This window comes from Ictidomys tridecemlineatus, chromosome 4, assembly GCF_052094955.1.
Source record: "Ictidomys tridecemlineatus isolate mIctTri1 chromosome 4, mIctTri1.hap1, whole genome shotgun sequence".
Taxonomy (NCBI): domain Eukaryota; kingdom Metazoa; phylum Chordata; class Mammalia; order Rodentia; family Sciuridae; genus Ictidomys; species Ictidomys tridecemlineatus.
In genome coordinates, this window is record NC_135480.1 from 59,306,456 (window position 1) to 59,325,946 (window position 19,491).

The 19,491-nt window shown below is 34.3% G+C and overlaps 1 protein-coding gene across 1 annotated transcript; it reads right to left on the reverse strand.

The window, feature by feature from the left end:
- Positions 1–17,510: 17,510 nt before the first annotated feature.
- Positions 17,511–18,449, reverse strand: LOC101975680 (olfactory receptor 52E1). The gene has a single exon (XM_005323100.2). The coding sequence runs from the start codon at positions 18,444–18,446 to the stop codon at positions 17,511–17,513; it is 936 nt and encodes a 311-aa protein (XP_005323157.1). The 5' UTR covers positions 18,447–18,449.
- Between the last annotated feature and the right edge of the window lie 1,042 nt (positions 18,450–19,491).

Sequence of the window (19,491 nt, forward strand, 5' to 3'; positions counted from 1 at the left end):
AGGCTCTCCTTTATGTAGTTCTTGAGAGTGTGACTATAACCCAAGATGCATATTTTCGCTCTTTTCTAATGATCCTTAAAGCATGCAAGCACAAAATCCACCAGATACTAAAGAACCAAATTTTGGAGTATGCTTTTTTGTGTTTAATCTCTATATTGGCTTTGAGTGTTTATTCTTTTGAATGTAGGCTTCCATTACACTGTGGTAATGGAATAGGGATTCCCACTGAAGCACTTTCTATTTTTAATCATTGAGATCAAGTGAATTCATATGTCTTTCCATTTGAAAATAAGATGATATCCCAGCTTGATATTTTACTGGTCCATTCAGTTGATTGCAATTTTCTTGAAGTTCTGTGAAGAGAGAAATACGTTCAAATGAAAAATAAGATCTTAATACATTTCTCAATTACAATATAAATGCATTTGATTTTTCTGAGAACCTAATGGCATTATTTAGTCAAGGTTTTTTAAATGTATGGTATTTCTTTTCCATTTTAATGACTTTTTCTTCACTTTGCATAAAAATCTGTAGGTACCATGTGCCCTCACTCTGCCACTGCCTCCCTTTCTGGAGAAGCATGTAGTGAACATACCAGAAAATAGTATGTTTTAGGGAATAAAAACATTGTTTATACAAGGAGCTTGGATGTATAGAATTCTAAGAAGCAGGATTTCAAGTATGCTTAATCATTTTCATATGTTTATGTTTTTTCAATATATTTAACAAACCATCTGTGTAACTATGTGGGCAATACTTTCTTTTTGAAGTCTTCTTATTTGTAGAATACAACATCCATCCATCCTGTTTGTCTTGATATTTTATGAAAGTAGAACAGTCCCAAACATCTTCAGGTACAAAATAAAGTTTTGAACTCAGGCATTTAACAGGAATTTCCTGGTGTTCTTCCAAATGTTTTTGAAGTCTTATCAAGAGAACTCTTAACTCAAAGGGATCATTTTATTGCTTTGTCTGAATTTAGTATTGAAAAAATGATATGCACATAACAATGATGCAATATTAGATAAAGATGACTTCTCAGGATGCCAGGAACTAATTTTTGAGTAGCATATTCATCATCTGATGGTTTTAAAATTTTGTGACTTTACTGAATGGACTAGTAAAATAAAACTTCTTCAGGGATTCAAAGTGTGGAAAATGGATTAATTCACTTTGCAACAAAGATCATTAACTAGAGACTCCAGTGAAATATTTCTGGAAGGAATCAATGGCAAGAAATATAATAACTATCTATATATGGTTATCTGAAAGATACATTTCCTATGTTTTTAGGATGTACTTCTTTCTATTAGAGATAGTTACATTCATGAATTTCCTCTGGGCCTTTTTTTTTTTTATCACAGAATAACCACAAAATGTGGGAAACGAACAAAATTGAGAATTCTCACTTCTCAGTTTCAAAATTTACTATACTAAGAAGATAGTAGGGTGATGAATAAGGATGGATATATACATTCATGGGAAATAATTGAGTGCCTAGTGTTCCCAGCATGCTCTGGGTGCTAAGAAGCTAGATGGAAAAGTTTTATCAACAAACAGTGGTAAGCCAATTGAATGTTCACACTCAAAGAACTGTAACCCCAACTGTCACCATAGGCAGAAAAACAAACAATAAAAAAACAAATTCAAAGTTAGAGAGAACCATAGAATTATGAATAAAAGATAAAAGCTTAAAACTCTCAATATGAAATATATGTATAAATCTTTGTGTCTTTGTACTGTGATGATTTTTTAATATGAAATAAAAAGCAAAATCAATTAAAAAACCAAATAAATAAAGTGGTATATATTTAAATTTAAACCTTTTGCTGTATCATCAAGTCATAGTACAATTTACTGCATGGGAGAAATTATTTGCAAATCATAGATCTGAAAGGGCAAGTATAAATTTAGAATACATAAAGAACTCCTGTGACAAAATAATGAAAACTCAATTAATTCAATTAACAATGGGCAAAGGAAGATAAGTACATGAAACTTTTCTCAACATCATTAGTCATCATGGAAATATAAATCAAAACTACAGTGATATCATATTGCATCCATCAGAATGACCATAATAAAAATTATTTAAGAAGAAAAAAATCATAAGCAGTGATGTTGAGACTATGAAAGAATCAAATCCCTCAGACCTCTCTTGTGTGAATGTAAAATGAAACCATGATTTTGGAAAACAGATTGAATTGTGAATAGAGTCCAAAAGATATGTTGGTGAGTAAAGCACATGTTTTATTTCATTGAACAGATTGCTCAATCCTTTGGTTTGAAACTCTATGCCTTCCTCTATCCCAATTACTCTTAAATTTGGTCTTTTTATGTTATCCCATATTTCTTGAATATTCTGCTCATAGTTTCTTACCATCTTCACTGTGTGATCTACATTCTTTTTGAGATTATATATTTTGTCTTCATTGTCTAAGGTCCTCTTTTCCAAGGGGTCTAATATGTTGGTGATGCTTTCTACTGAACTTTTAATTTGGTTTATTGTTTTTTTCAGTTCAAGGATTTCTGGTTTTGTTTTGTTTTTTCAGAACCTCCATCATCTTATTGAAGTAATCTTTTACTTCCTGTATTTGCTTATGTAGGTCTTTATTAAAATGATAATTTGGTCCCTGAATTTGTTCTCTTATATTATTCTTTAATTCACAGAACATTTTAATTATGTACATCCTGGACTCCTTCTCTGTCCTTTCTTCTGTTGTGCTAGTCATGGATTCTAATAATGTGGTTTCTTGATTTGTTTGGGGCAGTGTTTTCCCTTTTTTTTTTTTATGTTGTTTGTGTGTCTTTCCTCTAGCACTGAGGATCTGCAGCATTACCATTTTTTACACTTTAAGCTTATAGTGCCCCTGCAGAGTTCCAATACCTTTCCTCTGAGGGGAAGAACAGTGTTAGCAGATCCCAATACAACCAATACATAACCTTAAACTAAATGGTTGCTATTAAGGCATTTACATTTTTGTCACAATACACAGAAATGGTGAGTTAAATTAATTTCTACAATATAAACAGTAGGTTTGCAAAAGGGTTTACAGTTTCTGATGGTGGACAAAGAACCTGGGGTGAGGTGAAGATGAGATGTTGAGGGATAAGGGGTGAGGATATAGAGTTATTAGATCTTAGGACGTGTGAAAAGGGAATCTAAAGACAATGCTTAGTAACAGAGGAAGTCAGAGGAAATGATTTTGAGGAGACAAATAAGTGGGAAGACAGTAGAGTAAAGAAAACAAACACACATAAATACTAAGAAAAATTAAAAAAGCAAAAAAATGGGAAATAAAAGAATATACAGCACAACTGTAATATACTATTCAGACATCCCAGTCCTCAGTATTCTAATTCATGCAAAGTACTTGGTTTCACAAACTTTGGGGATGTGAGGGTGGGAGAATATAGAGGAAGAAGGAAGGGGAAAAAGTCTGGAAAGAAGAAACAAAGATTGTTTTGGTTGGAGATAAGTATCTTTCCTCCTTCACTTCTCATTCAATAGGAGGGGTTGTGTGTTGTTAGCTGGCATCTCCACCCTCATGATGTTGAAGGTTACCAGGGTGGGAGGGTTGGTCTTGGGTTCAGAGCACCTGGAAGTGGGGTTTGGCACCAGGGGTCCCTGGTACGAGACTACACCCAAAGGATCTCCTTTGGGACCTGCTTGTGGGTTGTGGGTGCATGGTCTTATCTCCTTATGTTACCTGTAGACATCACAGTTCCTGATCTTTAATTTAGCTTTCTACTTATTCCTCTGTTATTTTACCCTAACTATTTTGAGAGATCTTACTTAATCAATAATTTTTTTTATATCTGAAGACCAATTGAATTTGACCAATTTATGTTTCATATATCCAGGAAAATATGCTAAATTCTTCAGTGATAATAAAATTCCAGTTGTCTCTCTCTGAAATTTTAAATTTTGAGATGATCATATTTATTTTTCTGCAATGTAAATTATTTAATAGGAGCATATGTGGAATGATATTTGACTATTTGAATTATATGACTCTGAATATTTTATATTCTCATGGTTTTCCTGGATACCTAAACTTTTTGAAATCTATTCAGCATTCTGGGGAGTGATATATCAAAAATTACTAAAACAAAAAAAGTATTTTGATATGTTGTCTGCTATTCTCTTTAGGACTTTTGCAGGTCATTTTTACTTTAAGTTCCTCTTTAGCTAATGTGCATGAAAGTTGTAGCAAACATTGTGCTGAGACAGGTGTATTCCAAGTACAACTCTTTATCAAACTGTTCTTTTCTCAAAAACAAAACTAAACAAAAAAATTGTGTGGGAAATAATCAGAAACAAGAGAGAGAGAGAGAAAGAGAAAGAGGGAGAGAGAGAGAGAGAGAGAGGAAGGATTAGAACTAAATCAACAACACACAGGACAGTAGGTCATTGTTAGACCTTTGTGACATACTACCATATTTACACACTTCTTTTCCTTCACCTTTTAACTAACCTCCTTTCTTCGGTATGTAATTTGATATTCAACATATACTGTTACTAAATAAAGATTACCTTTTCTCTTATCAGTTCCTCTAAAGATTTCATTATTTCACCCTCCTGCTTGAACTATGCTTTTGTAGCTTCTCAATTTGTTTTTCCAGTTATAATATTCTGTTAATCTATTAAATTCACTACCCTACTCCTCTTTAAATGTTATTACTGTAAAACATCTATTGGCCATATTATCATTAATTAATAGATAATTATTCTTTTTCACTGATTTCTATTAAGTCTTGTGCATTTCTTTGTGTTCTGTTGTTTCACATGGATAAATCTCACAGGCATTATGTTAAGTGATGAAACTCAGACACATAAAAACCACATGCTACATGAATGTGTTCAAATGGAACTAAAGAAAAGACAAAACTGCAATGGGAATAGTGTCCTGTCACTCATGCTTTAAGGTTTTTCATGCAATTTTTATAAACAGACTAAAATAAATATATACTGTCATTACAACAACATGCATAAACCTAAAGGATATTATGTTAATTAATCAAGGCACAGAAAGACTATACTGCTTGTTCACATATAACAAATCTGGAGAAGCATAGCTCATAGAAACAGGAAAATAGGATGACAAGAAACTAGAGACCTGGGGCCAAGCATACATGATGAAATAAATGTAATATTTAAGTGAGAGAAATGAGCTGGAGAAATCCTGTGTACGCCATGAGGGGGATCATTAGCAACAATATATTGAAACTAGAATATAGTTAAGGGAACTGATCAGAAGTGTTTCAACTTCCAAAAGTAATAAGTACAGTGCAATTTACATATTAAATAGCTTGAATTAACTATTGTAAATGTATACACAGGTCAACACATCATATTGTACACTGTAACTGCAAAATTTTTCTTTGAAATTAAAAGAATGAGCAATTCTGCCCATAGACATATACCTATTTGTATATTTACAATTTCAAAGTCAATTCTCACTGCTCGTAGTAATTATGCTCTATAAAATCACTTGAATTCTTAATTAGTAAATATATGAAACAATTCATTACAGTGTTTGGTTCATATGAGTCTCAGACCATAGTATTTTCTCAAGTGATCAAAGTATCTATCTATCTATACTTTGTATATAATAAACATACATATGTTTTATGAAGAATATCTCATTTAGTATATAGTTCTTACAAACAAATCACACAATCTGATTTAGTGCCAGGTACTGAAGGGAGCATTTGTATTATATAAGTATTTATGCTAACATTCTGGTATGATGCATCAATTTTCTCAGTATTGAAAACTTGCTCTTCCACATAGGTATTTGCCTGTGAAACAATTAGCAGTCATTTTTAAAATACTTCTGCTATGTTCTTATAGGCAAAAGCTCCCTGTGTAGAATGTTGACATTTTTTCATGCCTTATGACCTCTTCAAATCTGCAGTCACATGCATCAGTCAAAAAGAATTAGCCACATTACAACCCTGGTTAACTTGAATGTAAATGACTTTGTCTTCTGACCTCACAACAAAGCTGTACTCTATACCGATTTTTAGTGGGTGATATCTCAAGAATACACAAATGTGCCATATCTTCATCCACTAGGAATGCAAATTTCAACAAATTTAGTTTAAATAAAATTGAATTTTATTAGTGATCCAATAATTGGGCATCATCCTGTCTCAAAACAGAATGAACTCTGTTGGGCAGAACTGAACTGTTGGGTTTGTAGAGCAGATTGAGCATAAAGAACACAGAATAAGACAAAGAACTGAGTTGGTTAAGATCATTTTACTTTCCTTGTTAGGGTCCAAAGTAAGAAACTTCTTTATGCTGATGGGTTAGGTCAACTTATTGGTTGCTATGAATGTCTAATTTGTGGGAGAAACTGACTTGCTTGGAGATTTCCTATTAGCATTTCATTTAATTATACTACACTTAGCACAAGTGACACCTTGCTATTTTTTCTGGGATAATTGTGCCTCGTGCAAGGCCTCAGTACGAAACAATGACCTCCAGCAAATTTTATGTAACATAGCTTTCCCACATCTCTATCTCACATGATAAATGTTGCTTTAATACGTCCCAGATAGGCCTCATATACAAATAAGTGAACTCCTCCTTTCTTTTCTGGGATAACAATTTGGATTACCTTTGAAATTATAATCTAAAGAACTGTAACCCATTTCAGGATGAAAATTATCTAACAAACTTATTTTCTCCATAAGGCACATGAGAAATTTCTGGCACCTAGGAACAATGCATAGAACTTCAGCACTGTACTTGCAGGCTACTTTAAAGATTAGAATTCTTAAAAAAAAAAACAGGAAAAAGATATTGAATGTATGATTATGACAGATAGCATAAATGACATTCATTCAAATTATGAGCTAAACTAAATCTCAGATCCTTGGTCAATCTCAGCTCGGACCATCCATGTCTGGAATTGAAAATTTGACAGATATTTGCATGTTGAAAATGACTTTGGCCATCAACATTTACTTAGGATTTCAAATGCATTAAAGAATTAGACAAATTTTCAATTCTCAGTCTCAATATATATCTGTAATTTATATTAAATACATGCTTAAGATGTACATGAAAAATAAAAATCAATATAAAATGCAAAATCTCAAGTTTTACAATTAAAAAAATTGGGGTCAAATTTTCCATATTAATGTTTAGGTAAAATTTAATTCTCATCATTTTGTTATTTAAAATGATTAAATTATTTTATATGAGATTTATTCTGATTGTTTATGAAATCAATATGTTTACTATCAAAACACAGAACTTGGAGTATGATATAAAAGTTTTGAAATCTAATGTGATGCAAATATTCAAAATTACATAAACAGAAAGCTATGATATAAAATTATCCCTGATAGCCAGATTGCATAGACTATATTAGTATAATTTTATACCTTCCTACTAAATTTAAAGACATTTTAAACAAAACTATGAGTCAGAATTTTCTTATTTTATACCTGCATCTTATATCACACACACACACACACACACACACACACACACACACACACACACACAATGCTGAGTTTCCACAATCAAGCTGAGAGGCTGAGATGAAAGCTCCCTACACAGATGGTGAAGACTCCCTTCCTCCCACTTCTTGGATTTTCCATTCACTAAATGTTGACTTGAAACATATAGAAGCTGCATTCTGAAATCAAATCTGCAACTCCCAATGGCTTATTTCCCTGACACAGTGTGGAAGCCATCCACCTCCCTGTTCATGGGAGCTTAGGAACCTGGAATCTGTCTATGACGGAGCTCATTCAGAAAGGGAGAACACAAGATGTGCTCAAGCCAGATGGTTGCTCTTTTTGATCCACACAGAGCCCTACTACAGTAACAGTTACTCTCACTACATCCCAAACTAGTTGGACAATAGGTAGTTTCCAGGGCTCTACTGAGAATAGCCATGCACTGAAAAACTGATGTGTGTAATATTTCTAGGGAGAACAGATGCCATTGGTTTGGGGGCACCCCGAACAGGCTGCACCTGTTGTGCATCAATGCCATCTCTACTCTTTTATATCTTGGGACTGGGCTGCAACTTTCTTTAAAAATACATGTGCATGTGGGTTTTACTGTATAATTCAGTACATCAGTGTAAGACTGATTAATGAAATGATTGGGGGATATGTATCAGAGTAAATGCTGAGCAAATCTTGAAATCTATGCATTTTTAGCAATGCTTCATTCTATTCAAAGTAGTCAAAAATGCATCATGCCATTGTACATCTATAAAACCCAATGGAGTACATATGTTTCAGTATTTAATGGAAGCATAAAAATGTCATAATAATTGGGATTCAAATGTCAGATCCATTAGTAACAGTAGAATATCTCTAGGAAACCAATTGTTTGGTCTTAACTACTTTTCTTATCTATGTCATAGTAGGATCACCTACCCTAAAACTCCCTTGAGTACAAAATGGGGAAAAGCCAACAGTACAACTAATATGGTATCTAACAGATGCTCAATTAATGTCTGTATATACTATTTTATTTTTGTGAAGAGATTATGGGGCACAGGAGTTCCTCAAAAGTTATTGCAGACATACATTTTTCTTCTCCAAAAGTATGCATATGTTTTTTTCTCTTACATTCCCTCCCAATTTCCTTATCATGTAGTCAGAAAAAAAATGTTGACTAGATTTATATTGCTTGAAATTTATCCCTGGATATGTCTCAAAATTTAATATTATAATCAAGGTATTGTTAGTGTAGCTCAGAATTTAAGGATTTTTATAGACTATACTATATTAATGCTGATTAATTTGTAGTGATTTATTATCTTAAAATTATACTGAAATTACTTTCCAGAAAAATAAAAATACTATCCACTTTTCCCCTTTTATTCTATATTAACTCAATAGAGTAAAAAGAAAATATATGAAAATATATCATTTCTAACTGCATCTGCAATATAATGAAAAGAAAGACATGATAAATATAAAATATAATATGAAAAAATATGATTAAGAGTTAAGTGCACATACCATAGGGACACAAAGGAAGTTGTTCATGATTGTTCAAGTGTCTAGAAAAATTACCTTAGAGCAGTTGCTATGTGAATAGAGACTTTACTTTTAGTCAGAAGCTATTAAATGGTTTTTATCTTTGAAAAAAAACACATTGAATAATGACACAGCACAATTGCTATTATTGATGGAGAAAGTGATGAGTTTCCAATGGAGATAAATGTGGTGAAATGTATTTCAATGGTAAGAAAAATCAGCAATACAAGACATGGGAGACCTTATTTATATCTTATGTATGTCCCTGGTTTGCATTTTTATGCAATTAATATAATTTCAGCTCTGCATTATTTATTTTATTACCTTAAACACTACAGGGTTACCACAAATATGTCGAATACATTGTGACTATTATAAAAAAAGCACACTATATTTGGGCTGGGATTGTAGCTCAGAGGTAAAGCACTTGCCTAGCACAGGTAAGGCCTTAGATTTAATTCTCAGGACCACTCAAAAATAAATAAATAAAATAAAGGTTAAATTCTTTAAAAAAAAATCACACCATAGTGACAAAGGTAAATTATTTTCTGTCTGTGCTCCATTGTATTCATCACACACTTTAGATCACCTAAATTAGGTGTGCATTCATTTTAGCTTCCTTTAGACTACTTGTAAGTTGCGAGTGCATTCACTTAGGTTTATTTCTGTGTCTAAAATTATTTCAACTTAGTGGATTTATATTATATCCATACATATATGTTTTACATGTATATTCCAAATAATACGGAAAATAGCAAATCAATATACATTTTATTTGAAAATATTTAATATCAACCAATAGCAATATACCTTTTTATTTTCATGATATTGAGTGTACCATAATCTAAATGTGTCACAAATTTTTCAATTCAACTATTATGTTTATGAAGGATGTCTACTATTAATAATTTGAATGATTAAATAATTATTTGATTTTTTATATAAATATTGAATTATTAAACAACATTCCAATAATCTAGTTTCCTATGTTCTTGTTCTGTCCAATTTTCATTTATATTTATTGTAGATAAACACAAATGTGTTTATCTACAATAAATATAAATGAAAAAAGAAAATAAAATTAATACCCTGGGTCAGAAACAACATTTCCAGACTCCCCAAAGCTCCCCTGATGCAATATGCAGCTGTTCCACAGGTGAAAGAGATTCTCTATTCCTATAGAGTTTGAAGGTCAAATAGTGAGAGCAAGAAGAAATTTTGATTGGAAATTTTTGAAGACTGGCTTAAGGGTTGCATTTTATAACCACTAGTACTCCATAACTATGAATATCTATAATAATAAAAAAGAGATTCTGCCATAGTGCCAATCATATTTCTAAAAAGGAAAGTCAGAAGAGAATGCCTTCTAAGGGACCTGAATGATTTTAAAGATGCTGTTCTAACAATCATTCATGAGAAAAGGAACAAGTACAATAAGCAAATTGCAGTATGGAGTTAGAGGCGGGTTTACAAAGTACAGAAGTATTAAGAGGAAAGGGAAAATTGTGAACTAAGGCTCAGAGTCGCAGATGCATGGGGAATGAACTTACCCAAGAGCAAGTTCTTTGACTAATTACAGAAATAAAAGTAAGTGATGAAACCTCAGACTTCAGGTTATAATCATGTTGTTAATCATATTCTGCTAAGGTGAAGAGTAACACACAGCTGTGTGGCCTGAGGAGAGTCATGAAAGTACAATCATTTGTTCATTTCCCAACACACTGTGTCAGCCTTCTCCTGTTTTCATCTCACGCAGGTGTGAGTAAACCTCCTTGTCATCATTCCATAAATGGCACATCTGCTGTATATGCTGGGTTTTCAGCACTATTTCAAAGACAATCTCTGTTGCTTGGCAAACGTATAAATTACTATAGCTAAATACTAAAAAAAAAAAAAAAATTTATCTATTTAAAACCTTCCTTCTACTCACATTTATAACTGCCCTATTTCTTATTCCTCCAATCACAAACTCTAAAATATCCTTTAATTCTCAATTGTAAGCAACATGATAGGATTTTGACATATTTAAATTTGAATTTTCATCTTTATAACTTTTCCTCATTTATTATCCATACATCACTCATATTACACATTAAAAATTCTTATATCAATGTCAATTATTGGTGAAATTATTAAAAATATTCCATGCATGCTTTAGGAGATTCACAGTATTCTTGGTAAGAATAATGAAGTAAGTATACCTTAGTAAGAAAAAAGAAATACTTCTAGAAGATCTGACTACACACACACACACACACATACCCCATCTTTATCTATATTTAAGTGGTAATAATATCTGATTCTAATGAAAAAATTTCTATCTAAAATTCACAGGTATTGTAATTACTCCGTGACCCACATTGTCTTACAATTTGGCTTCTTTGACAGTCTGTAAATTTATGTATATTATTATTTTGTCAGTTTAGAGGAAACATCCATGAAGAGTAAACTGAAATATCTGAACCTTATGATGTCACCATACAATAAGACTGATGTCCATCCATCAAACTTCATTCTCATTGGCATTCCTGGGTTAGAGGCTGTTGAGGTCTGTAGACAAGTCAAAATAACACATGGTATTTTGCCAGAGAAATGTTAGAGTTCGTAAACAAGTCTGGATGGTGCCTGGCAAAATGCCAGAGGGAGTGGTTTGAGAAGTAACAAAAGCAAGCCATTAAGTGTGGAGATTCCTTATTGGTTGACTGATGTATCTAGTTTATGCTAATTAAGATAAGCTGTGCAAAATGTATAAATAGCTCTGTTGTCCTACAATAAACGGCTCCTATTCCTGCTGCATCAATGAACACAAGTTGTTCGTCACCCCCCTGGCAGGAGGCCACTCACATCTGGATCTCCATTTTTTCTTGTTTGGTTTACTTTAGGATCTACTGGGAAACTCTTCACTTCTGTTTATCATCAAGACAGATCCCAGCCTCCATGAGCCAATGTACCTCTTCCTCTGCATGCTGCCTCTCAATTAATTACCTTGTTGTGTGCACTACAGTTGTCCCCAAACTTCTCAGCCTCTTTTGGTTCCATGATGGAGAGATTCCCTTTGAAACCAGTCTCACTCAAATGTTTCTGACTCACTCTTGTTCCAATGTGGAGTCTGGTTCTTCCTGGCCATGGCTTTTGATCATTACATAGACATTTTTAACCTATTAAGACACTCAACTATTCTGACACACAGTGTAATTGTGGAAATAGGTCTAGCTATTATATTCCTGGGTACTACACATCTCAGTCCTCACCCTATCTAGAATTAATCTAATCCTACCATGCTCTCCCTTCCTACCCCACTATGAGTCATCCCCCTTATATCAGAGATAACATTTGGCATTTGTTTTTGAGGGGATTGACTAACTTCACGTAGCATTATCTTCTCCAATGTCATCCATTTACCTAAAAATGCCATGACTTTATTCTTTTTTATTGCTGAGTAAAATTCCATTGTGCATATATGCCACATTATTTTAATCCATTCATCCACTGAAGGGCATCTAGGTTGGCTCCACAGTTTATCTATTGTGAATTGTGCTGTTATAAACATTGATGTGGCTGCATCCCTGTAGTATGCTGTTTTTAAGTCCTTTGGGTATAGACTGAGGAGAGGAATAGCTGGGTCAAATGGTGGTTCCATTCCCAGATCTCCAAGGAATCTTCATAATGCTTTCCATACTGGCTACACCAATTTGCAGTCCCACCAGCAATGTATGAATGTACCTTTCTTTCCCCACATCCTTGCCAATGCTTATTGTTGTTTGTCTTCATAACAGCTGTCATTCTGACTTGAGTGAGATGTTATCTTAGAGTAGTTTTTATTTGCTCTGATTGCTAGAGTGATGAACATTTTTTTCATATATTTGTTGATTGATTGTATATCCTCTTCTGAGAAGTGTCAGTTCAGGTCCTTGGCCTACTTGTTGATTGGGTTATTTGTTTTTTCAGTGTTTATCTTTTTGAATTCTTTATATACCCTAGAGATTAGTGCTCTATCTGATGTGTGAGGGGTCAAAATTTGCTCCCAGGATGTAGGCTCTCTGTTAACCTCACAGATTATTTTTTTTTGCTGAGAAAAAAAAAACTTTTTAGTTTGGTTCCATCCCACTTATTGATTCTTGGTTTTAATTCTTGTGCTATAGGAGTCTTATTAAGGAAGTTGGAGCCTAATCCCACATGATGAAGATTAGGGCCTACTTTTTCGCTGTTAGACACAGAGTCTCTCATTTAATTCTTGGGTCCTTGATCCATTTTGAGATAAATTCTGTGCATGGTGAGAGATAGGGGTTTAATTTCATTTTGTTGCATATGGATTTCCAGGTTTCCCAGAACCATTTGTTAAAGATGTTATCTTTTTCTCCAGTGCATGTTTTTGGAACCTTTGTCTAATATAAGATAACTGTAATTTTTTGGGTTAGTCTCTGTGTCCTCTATTCTGTACCATTTGTCTACCAGTCTGTTTTGGTTCCAATACCATGCTGTTTTTGTTACTGTTGCTCTGTAGCCTAGTTTAAATTCTGGTATAGTGATGCTCTTCACTCTGGTATAGTGATGGCTTCACTCTTCCTGCTAAAGATTGCACATCAATCTTTAAAAAAAAATTCCATTGTGCATATACATCATATTTTCTTTATCCATTTATCCATTGATTAACATCTAGAGTCATTCCATAGTTTGGCTATTGTGAATTGTGCTGATATACACATGAATATGTATGTATGTATCACTATAGTATAATGACATTAATGTATGTAGTATAAATTCCAAGATATTTAGTTTATTATTTTTTTAAATTTTTTTGGTCTTTTTTGGAACTGAGGGTTGAACTCAGTTTATTCCTACCAAATTTTCAAGTTCATCACCCCTTTTTCAATAGTGTAGAGTGAATAAAGATATGGAGAAAAGATTAGCTTTATAATACCTGAAATCAAGAGTAAAGAAAAGGCAGGCATGGTGGTACAGGTCTGTTTCCAGCAGCTTGGGAGACTGAGGCAGGAAGATTTTAAATTCAAAGCCAGCTTCATCAACTTAGCAAAGGCCTAAGCAACTTGCAAGACTCTATATCAAAATACATTTTTTAAAAAAGGGTTGGAGATACGGCTCAGTGGTTAAGTCCCTGGGTTAAAATCCTTGGTATCCAATAAAAAAGAGTAAATAAGAATATTTTGCTCCAAGAGTTTGAAAAAATTGATTCAAGTAGACTGGGGTTTTAGCTTAGTGGTAGAAAGCTTGCCTATCATGCATAAGGTTCTAGGTTTGATCCTCAGCACCACATAAAAATTGATTCAAGTATATAAATATTCATTTTTAGATTAAGGACATGATGCTGGAATAATAACATCTAATGATTATACAGCCTCTCCTCTATTCTTTATGTATCTTAACCCAACAATTCCTTACTCAAACTTGACAAGAATTATAGCATTAATATGCTTATTTTTATAGGTGCTATAGTGCACACCTATAATCACAGTGGCTCAGGATGTTGAGGCAGGAGGATTGCCATTTCAAAGCCAGCCTCAGCAAATGAGACACTAAGCAATTCAGTGAGACTCTGTCTCTCAATTATATCCAATTTAGGACTTGGGATGTGGCTCAGTGGTTGAGAGCCCCTGAGTTCAATACTGTACCTCTTTCCCCCAAAATATGCCTTTTTACAAATAAGGAAACTGAAGCACAGAGAAAGTACTTAGCTTTCTATAGTCAAAGAAGCAGTTAAGATGAAGGCTATATCTAAACCTATTAGGTTTTTCTCCCTAGAACTCCATCAATTAATTATCAGAAAAATTGGGAACAGGTCTAGACACCTGAGAAAGTCTTCATCACAGGTCTGACGTAGTAGAGGAAAATAGATGCCTGTATATGGTGGGAACTACACACAACCAATTGCTTCCCCCTTCTCTTCCCAGAGGAGCAAGAGTCTTAAGTTACTGGGGCATAGTATACATGAAGAATCATTGGTGCTAAGAGAAAGGAGCACCAACAATCCCTCTAACCATAGCATCTGGCAGGATCATCCAAAGTCTCCAACAGCTCAGGGAGGGGTGCAATCACTGGGAAACCTCCATCCCCAGGACCCAGAAACGGCACTAGCCTAATGCCACAGTCCGGCTGGGCAAAATAACCAGGAGGTGACAAGCAACTTGAAGGTTGATGTGGAAACTGCTTTATTGTGGGGAAACTGAGCAGGAACTCAAGGTAGCGGGCACCCAAGGTAGTGGAGGCCTCTTTATTGCAGAACAGCAGAGGTATATATACCTAAGTGATTACACACAGCTTGATTCAATTAGCATCATCTAGATACAGCAGTCAGCCAATAAGGAATCCCCAACAAATTAATGGCTCTGTGGCATTGCCTTACAAACCACTCCTCCTGGCAAACTACCAGGTGCCATCTTGACTTGATTTGCAGTCCCCAACAGCCTAAGACTAAAGCTCACCTGGCATAGAAGATAATAGAATATCCCCCAGTTCTCACCACCAGACAAGCAGGGGTGAAGCAGCAACCATCTAATCCACTGAGAGAGCCTCAAGAACTTGGAGGTTGAGCAGATCAATGATTCAGGAGGAAAGGGAAGACCTCAAGCTGACAGCAGGGTAGACATTGAGAAAGGCCCTCTATAGTCTGTGCTGCAGTCACTACAGACTTTGATAGCAAAAAGAAGAAATGCATGAATCAAATAGTTGTTTACTCATTAAATAAATTGAATGTGTAGTTAGCAGCCTAACAGAAAACTCCAAGCCCAGATAGCTGCATTGGGGAATTTAACCAAGTTTCAAGAACTATGTACCAATTCTACACAAAATGACCAATATTTGGCAAGAGAGTAAACTTAATATATATAATAAATATAAATGGGGCAATAGAATTTAGAGATTATTTTCTAAGTAAAATAAATAGAAAGATAAGGGATGAGTTCAGTATCACTGAAGGAGTCACAAAGCATAACTGATAGATTTATTTCCAAAGGAATTCAAGTTCAGAATTCAATTTTGATACAAATTCCTTCTAAAAATTTGTGACATCATATTTTATATTGTAATAAAGTGTTTTTTGTGTGTTTGTTTGGGTGTTTTCTATGAAGAGCATGCTAACAAATCTTCCCTTACAGTTTTAAATGATTATTTGTGGGATTTAAAAACTAAGCAGTTCTACAATAAAAGTATTTCAAGAAACTTAGGCTTTTCTAAGATTTCATCAATTTTCCCTTGAATTTTTTCCTCACATAATGTCAAAAATGTCACAGGGATCTAGATAACACGGAGGGATGATGTATAGAACTAGAGTTCCATTAATACAAATAAACAAAAGCCCACTTAGGTTGTGATAGACCTGGGACATCTCAGGGACTTGAACATTCCATAAGGATGAAAAGCTTCTAAAAGTGATGTTAAGAAGAAAAAAAAGGGGGGAGGAGAGATGACAATAGACAAAACTGGAGTTGAATAGATTATTTGAAAAGAGATATCAGTAAGTTTGACTCTATAAACACATCCAACAATTAAACAATAAATCTTTTTTTTAAAAAAAAGATAACATATTTAACAAAATTGCCAAGTTTTGCACATAATTATCATATTCACAGTATTGCTTTCTTAATATCTGACATTAACATAGCAAAGTCAAGAAAACATCCTTTTTTTTTTGCTTGCTTGTTTTTGTTTTTGTTTTTGGTGCTGGGGATTGAACCCATGGCCTTGTGTGTGTGAGGCAAGCACTCTACCAACTGAGCTATATTCCCAGCACCCAAAACATTCTTTTTGATACTGAATTTAGGCATATGAAAATACTCTAGTATTTGTTATTTTATACCAACACTAATCAAACTGATCTGTTACTTTTTATACTTCTTTATGAAAGTCTTTAGAGTTTTTGTTGTTGTTGTTTTATTTGCTTGTATGTAAATTTTATTTGGTTTTGCTTTCAGCTCCCCATAACTTCAATGTGCTTAGTAACAATGGAAGCAGGACAGTGTTGGTTTTCTTCCACAGTAGAAATATGAATAATTTTTAAACATTGGAAATATATAAATACTTTATATATGCATAAGACTTTGGATGTAATGTTTATTTCTGGGTTAAGGAAGGAGACTTAACAGGACAAAGAATTGCTACTGATAGTCCTTCCCTAAAATAGATCTATGTGCTTTCCTAATGTTCTCTGTCCAGTTTGAACATCAGAAATTACTGCCACACCTTTCTTTTTCCTTTTTATTCTCCCATACATCTTTTTTTTTCCTCGTGGGACTGGCAATTGAACTCAAGAGCATTCTGCCACTGAACCCTATCTCCAGATATTTTTTTCTTAATTTTATTTTTTTATTATTTTTAATTTTTGGAAAGGATGTTGCTAAGTTTCCAAAACTGGACTTGGACTTGGCAGTCTTCCTGTCTCAGCCTCCTTCGGCCCTGGTATTTACCAGCATGTGCCACCATGCCCAATTCACTACTCCTTTCTTAAAACATTCTTTATAAACACCAGGGCTATTTTATTTCTTGGCAAACATTTTCAGCACCTGGTCTCTAATCTGTTTAGTTCTGACTCCATAAATTATAGGGTTGAGCGCAGGTGGGATGACTACATAGAAATTGGCTAGAAGGATGTGAATGTAGCGTGGTATGTTCCGGCCAAACCTATGGGTCATGAATGAAAAAAATGCAGGGGTGTAGAAAGTCAGCATGACACACACATGAGAGCCACAGGTGCTAAGTGCTTTGAGCCGGGCATCCTGAGAAGAGAGTCGAAATACAGCCTGAAGGATCTGGACATAGGAAATGACAATGGCTATGATGTCACACACCAGGATAGAAATGGCACACAAGCCATAGATGATGTTGACCTTGATGCTGGCACAGGCCAGGCGGGCAATGCCCATGTGTTCACAATAAGTGTGTGGGATGACATGGTGCCCACAAAATGGTAACCGCAGGATGAGTAGAACAAAAGGAATGGCGAAAGACAAGGGTCTCAGGAGGATTACCCACGCAATGATGAACACTACCTTGTTAGTCAGCACTAATGTGTAGCGAAGAGGGTTACAGATGGCCACGTAACGGTCATAGGCCATGGCCACAAGTACAGCTGACTCCATGCCAGTGTACAGGTGGATGAAGAACATCTGGATGAGACAGCCCTCAAACGTGATTTCTCTCAGGTTGAACCAGAAGATGCCAAGCATCTTGGGAATGGTGGATGTGGACAGGCCCAGGTCAATAGATGACAAAATGGCCAGAAAGTAGAACATGGGCTGATGGAGACTGTGTTCAGTCCGGATCACATAAAGGATGGTTATATTCCCAAGTACAGCAGTCAGGAACACAGCAAAGAATGGAAGACCAATCCAGTGATGCATATTTTCCAGTCCAGGGATCCCCAGAAGGAGGAAAGAGTGTGGATGAAATAGGGTGGTATTAAGTGAGACCATTTTTCAGAGCTCTCTATATTAAAATGTATTTAAGGCCAAATTCCTCTCAGTCACTGAGTAAGTCTCATCCTTGTTTAATGCACACACACACACAAAAAAGTAACTTCTATCACATTTACCCATATTTCTGAATCACAGAGGCTTGAAAGTATATAAAGTTTAATGGTACAATATGGCATACTTTATCACAATCATTCAATTTAACTCAAAATTTCAGTTCAACAAACTGATTATCCAACATTTAATTGCAGAATTGTATGCGTAGACTGATTTCAAATGATGACCAAGAGAAGCATTCCTTTCCTCATGAAACTTAAAGTGTTATTGATTTAAAGTTAGTGGAAGTGATTGTTATCAGTTATACAAGTAAGCAAGTATATTACTAAGATAAAATTATTCCCCTTGCCTCTTTTGATATACAAAAACTTATCCTGGAATTTTTATACTATTTCATAGAAGAATATTTGGTTTATAAGTACATACTTTATGAACAAAAAAAGTAGGAATGGACTAGACATGATAAAAGTCATTATGATTGTAAATAGGCCATATTTCTGTGCTGTGGAAATATAATTCAGTCTTCAAAGAAAACATCAATGAAGCAAATCAGAATCTTCTAAAACAATTTTGTATATGTGTAGACATCCTTATTTAAGCTTCTGAAACTATTTTTCATCCCACAGTTGTCTTCTGATCTCTCCAGTACACTCTGCCTTGAGATTATAATATTGAAGACACAGTAAACTATGTATCAGGACAATACTCTTACTGTGGTCTGCTTCCTTTAGAAAACACATACACACTCTTCATTTTTGACCTGATGATAGACTTTGCTACTTTTAGGTGTCTTCTAGTTGACACTGTCAAGAAAGAAACACCATTTATACACATGCACACACAAAAGGATTTATGTTCAACTTTTTAAGATATTACAAAGTTGTTAGGTAAGTAAGGTAGTTTATATACATCACCCCTTGACACTAATTCTATTATTTTCTTCTTATAACAAGTTGTTGTCAGGATATATCCTGTTAATGAAGCTAAG